The 4,585-nt window shown below is 31.2% G+C and overlaps 1 protein-coding gene across 1 annotated transcript in view; it reads left to right on the top strand.

Annotated features, from left to right (window-relative positions):
* Positions 1-1,310: 1,310 nt before the first annotated feature.
* The window catches only part of LOC132735864 (protein qui-1-like), a 33,035-nt gene continuing 29,760 nt past the window's right edge, over positions 1,311-4,585 (top strand). Inside the window, 3 exon segments of the mRNA XM_060722877.1 lie at positions 1,311-1,477; positions 2,271-2,473; positions 3,699-3,801. Coding sequence (XP_060578860.1) covers positions 1,372-1,477; positions 2,271-2,473; positions 3,699-3,801 — 412 coding nt within the window. The 5' untranslated portion in view covers positions 1,311-1,371.

The following is a 4,585-nucleotide window of genomic DNA, read 5'->3' as shown; positions in this document are numbered from 1 at the left end:
ATAACTATTACGTATAATGTAATACTATATAATTAATATGCAATCGTTAAATCATGCTTAAATCCCAGGGCCCCGGCGAAGTCTTCAGAGACTATCAGGTTTTTAGAAATGAAAATAATGGATTCTCAAATGAATTCCGCGTGATTAGATTACCTCTTTGATTATATGGTGTCTGTGGAAAGTGCATTGAATTACTTAATGGAAGGTGGGAGAATTGATTTAGATTGTTTGTTGATTGTCTGTTCGTTCATCTGCCATTACAGTGGTAATTGAATTACACAATCTTTTACTCCAGGGGAGGGGCACGCAGAGCGTTTTCTCATTTTTAAACCCTTTTGGAAAATTTCTAGATAAGAATAAATTTTAAATACGTCTTTTTTTTATTTTTTTTAAAAAGGGGGGAAATTTAAGAAAATTTCACCCAAGGGGTTTTCTGAAGATAGTTCGCTTGATAAGAAATAAACGTAAAAAAGAATTTGGTTGATTTTACTTTTTAATTTATTTTTATTTTACAAATCATTGGAAATTCAATTAAAATTTTAATAGGGGATTAACATGCAATCGAAAAATTGTGTTTTCTAAATGACTGTATAGTTTGAATTACAGTTACGACTGCCTTTAAAATGTAATGATTTGAATCTTGAACTTCAAAAGAATATTCGATACTCTAAACATATAAGTGATGGTTTGACATTTGAACATTTAATGTCTTCAAAATTTGTTCAGGTCAGACATTTGAATATTTGATGTCTTCAAATTAAGATCAGATCTGAAATTTGAATATTTTCAATTCTCAAACATATAAGTTTTTTCTTTTTTTCTGTCATGCTATGCATGCATTAATTGTAGAAAAAATATATTTAGTATAATAATATTTTAATGCATACATGTGTATAAATAAACATCAATTTTACATCAACATATATACAAAATGCACAAAAAATATGTAGCGATGAATGATGAAAAGAAGTAAGTATATTATTACAGAAGTAGAGCTAACTCTTATGTAATAATAATATAGTAATAATTTATTTTGTCAATAACTGATAAAAATTCTAGATTTTTTCATTTATTCTTATAATACGATTGTCATATTTGTCGAGCGTTTCAATAACGCGACGATAAAGTCTTTGTGGAATAATTGACACACCCTTAGTATCTATGACAAAGCAAAATATCGTCTGTCAATAACTGAACTTCTATAACTATGTAGGCAAGAAAATGTATATTGCATGTAACATAAGCGGCTCTGTTCAGTTCAATGTATATAACTATTCATTATGTTCAATTGATATTATTTTCAGCAGACGATGGTTACAATTAGAAAAGCATGTGAACTATTTATAGACGGAAATTGAGCGTGCCGCCATTATGATCGAGACAGACGACTTCCAAAATATTCTGACAGGACAGCTGGGAAATATACCGTCACTTCCGGCCAATGTCGTAAAAATATTTATTTGCGCAAACCCAGAAGGTTAGTATAAATCTCCACAAAAGTTCTCATAAAGAATGTTTTAAAGTGACATCATGCCCATCAAAGTTTAAATGGTGAGTGGACAAGTAAAAGTCCAAAATGGAATAAAATGATAACATTTTGCCATAAATTGGTTAAATTTTAATTTTTACTGTGCTAAAATAATAAAAATTGCACGTGACTGACATTTCGGAATGTATCGGTAACGTTCATTTAAAAAAAGAACTGGGCAGTCTATTTATAATTTAGGTAGTTTTTATACTTTCTCCTAAACATTTTCCATAATCAATCATTGTCACTATAGAAATATATAACTAATTCATTTCCACTTGACAGCGAATAAATGAGCATAATGTCACTTTAATTTTAACGTCAAGATTTGTGTATTTCTATGATTAGATACTGAATGTAGGTCATTTATATTTTTTAAATAAAAACATGGTCTCGGAAAATCGAACATTTTGATGATATCGTTTCCAATTTCAATGGCACTGATTTAGTGTTTTATTGGCCAAACACTTATTCTAATATATTAATGCATAAAAGTGTAGGCTAGGTTACACAGAATATCTTCAAAATTCATTACTTTAAAACGGACCTCATATGAGGAAGGTACCCTTCTGTCATCTACAAAGAAACTATCTTTTATTGTAGAATTGCTGATTGTTTGATGAAATAACTGATAACTGGAGTAGAGCTATTAAAATCTAAAATAACGCACGAGTTAATATAATTTAAACACATTCAATGCAAACATTCCGATGATGATGTTTTCAACATTTATTTTCTTCAGAATTTGACGTTGAGCGGAAATACCTGTGGCATGAAGTATTGCCGGACCTACAGCAACATTGTTTGCAATATGGTCTAGATGTTCTATTTATAGACATGCTGCATGGCGCATACGATGACGCCACAAGCAGTGCGGAAAACTTGCAAGCTCGCTTAAGTGAAATTGAAGAATGTCACGCGGAATCTGTCGGTCCTTTCTTTCTGGTAAACATAATACATGTTATGCTTTCATTTCATTATTAATGAACATTTTCTAGTTATTTTAGACATACATTTAATTCAGTCATTGATATTTTATTTATATTTTACATTTACTATAAGTTAGACGATGATACTTTCACTCCCTTCGTTCATGTTAAATATCAACGACCCCATTGCATTTACCTCAAACATCGTCAATTTTCCAAATAATCATGTAGATGCCGTCATAAATTTCCAGTGCACAAGTTATATGTAATTAGCACTTAAGCGTTCGTTTGTTAATCCAATATTTATTGAATGTCACTTAACCGCATATTTCTCGTTAAATCGACATTTACGTCAGGAAACCACTAAAATATAATATGTTACAATAAAATCAGAAAATTACACGAGTTCGCTGTAAGCGATGCCATACCTTATTTTCTGTCTGTGTCGAAACAATTTTTCTACCCGTATCTTCGTATGCTTCCATGTCCATTTACTAGGCTAATTATTTGTCCGTCCGTCCACCACTATTTCTTTGTTTGTTAAAATAGTAAGATACCTGAAGCTTCGCAAGAACACTTTTTCTTCGTGGGTGTGTGTGGGTGGGGGGTGGGGGAGGGTGGGGTGTTGAGGGTTATTTCTTTTTGTTGTTGTTGTTTTTTTGTTTTTTTTTTGTTTTTTTTTGTCTATTTGTCCGTTGTCAGCTTCATTTAATACATCAATTTTCTTCGAAATCTTTTTATTTAATTAACCGATGAGTAACTTCTACTTTTGGAGGATGTATGAATTAAATTCATGGTGATTGTGCAGTCCATCAAATAGAGCTCCACTTTGGTTATTTTTATTCGAAAAGAACCATTTAGGGTTTCACAATGTCTCTACAAAAAGCAATGACCTTTTCTCGTGTTTATAGCATCTTTTCTCCGATACTTCAAAACTAAATGGTAAACAAGTCTCTATTTCTAAGAACACAAAAGAAATTTGTCACAAAATTTTATTTTATTTCAAAGCAAGCATTGACCACCTGATGACCTGTCTTTTGTATCTTTGTTTGTCAAATGATATTTTGAATACTTTGTAGTTTCAGTCAAAAGGTTTTTATTTAGTAGGCGTTTTTACTTGTGAACTTGTGAAGTAAGATTTTGTATTGATTACAGTAAAGCAATAGAAAACGTTAGCGAATGAATAAATAAATATATATCTTTAATAAGTAAAGTACATTACAATTATCTTTTTAAAACAGGGTTTACTTGGAGACGAATATGGAGACGTCCCACTTCCGGCAGCGTTCAACGAGCAAGAATTTCTGTTCATCATCGAAAATGGCGGGAAAACGCAAGCTCAAAGTAAGTCTTTTAAACAAACATTCAAAATGTTTCCATATATTGATGAAAAAATGTGTGTACCATATTTGCTCATGTAGGCACACCTTGTCAGCGGCACGTTTTGATCAAGACGAACAAGGCAAACGGAAATGGGCATTTGTCCTTACTCATGTCCAACCCTTTACCCATCTTCCCGGGTCAAACAAGACATCAAAGATTTAAATTTCTCAAATATCACTTAAGTAATATTTGAATGTCCCATTTTCCTGCATATCGTGATATAATATATCTATGAACCTTGTTTTAAAGTTAGCGGTAGTTTTACCGTACTTTGCTTAGCATGTACCTATAAAATGTATTTTCATTGGTTACATTATAATTATTGTATTGGTATACAAAGGTATCATATTCTTGAAAAAGGTCACATTGTAAGTCGAAAAAAATATTGATTGGAATACTAGATATCATTTTAGGTATTCTTCATAGCTTAAATGATATATCTTGCTTTGGCAGAAAATTATGTGAATGTAAACTTTGTTCTTTCATTATGTTGAGTCCGAATATCATTTCTGTGCTATGCTTGCAGACTTGAGCAAAATGTCAGGTGTGCAATTAAAAGTTTTTTTGTATGTCTGAACAAATTAGATGTTATATAATCTTTTGAAGTTCGTGTAATGAAACATTATAAGAAACGCCGCAGAGAACTTATAGCATGTGACGCAGTTAAGAAGGGATAAAATAGATGTAAATAATCACTGCAACTTAATTAAACGTGTATTTTTTTTATTAATTTGTCTTCGGCATA

The sequence above is a fragment of the Ruditapes philippinarum genome, unplaced genomic scaffold (genome assembly GCF_026571515.1).
Source record: "Ruditapes philippinarum isolate M1 unplaced genomic scaffold, ASM2657151v2 ctg8555_1_1_1_1, whole genome shotgun sequence".
In the NCBI taxonomy this organism is placed as follows: Eukaryota; Metazoa; Mollusca; class Bivalvia; order Venerida; family Veneridae; genus Ruditapes; species Ruditapes philippinarum.
This window is presented reverse-complemented; position numbering and strand designations above follow the sequence as displayed.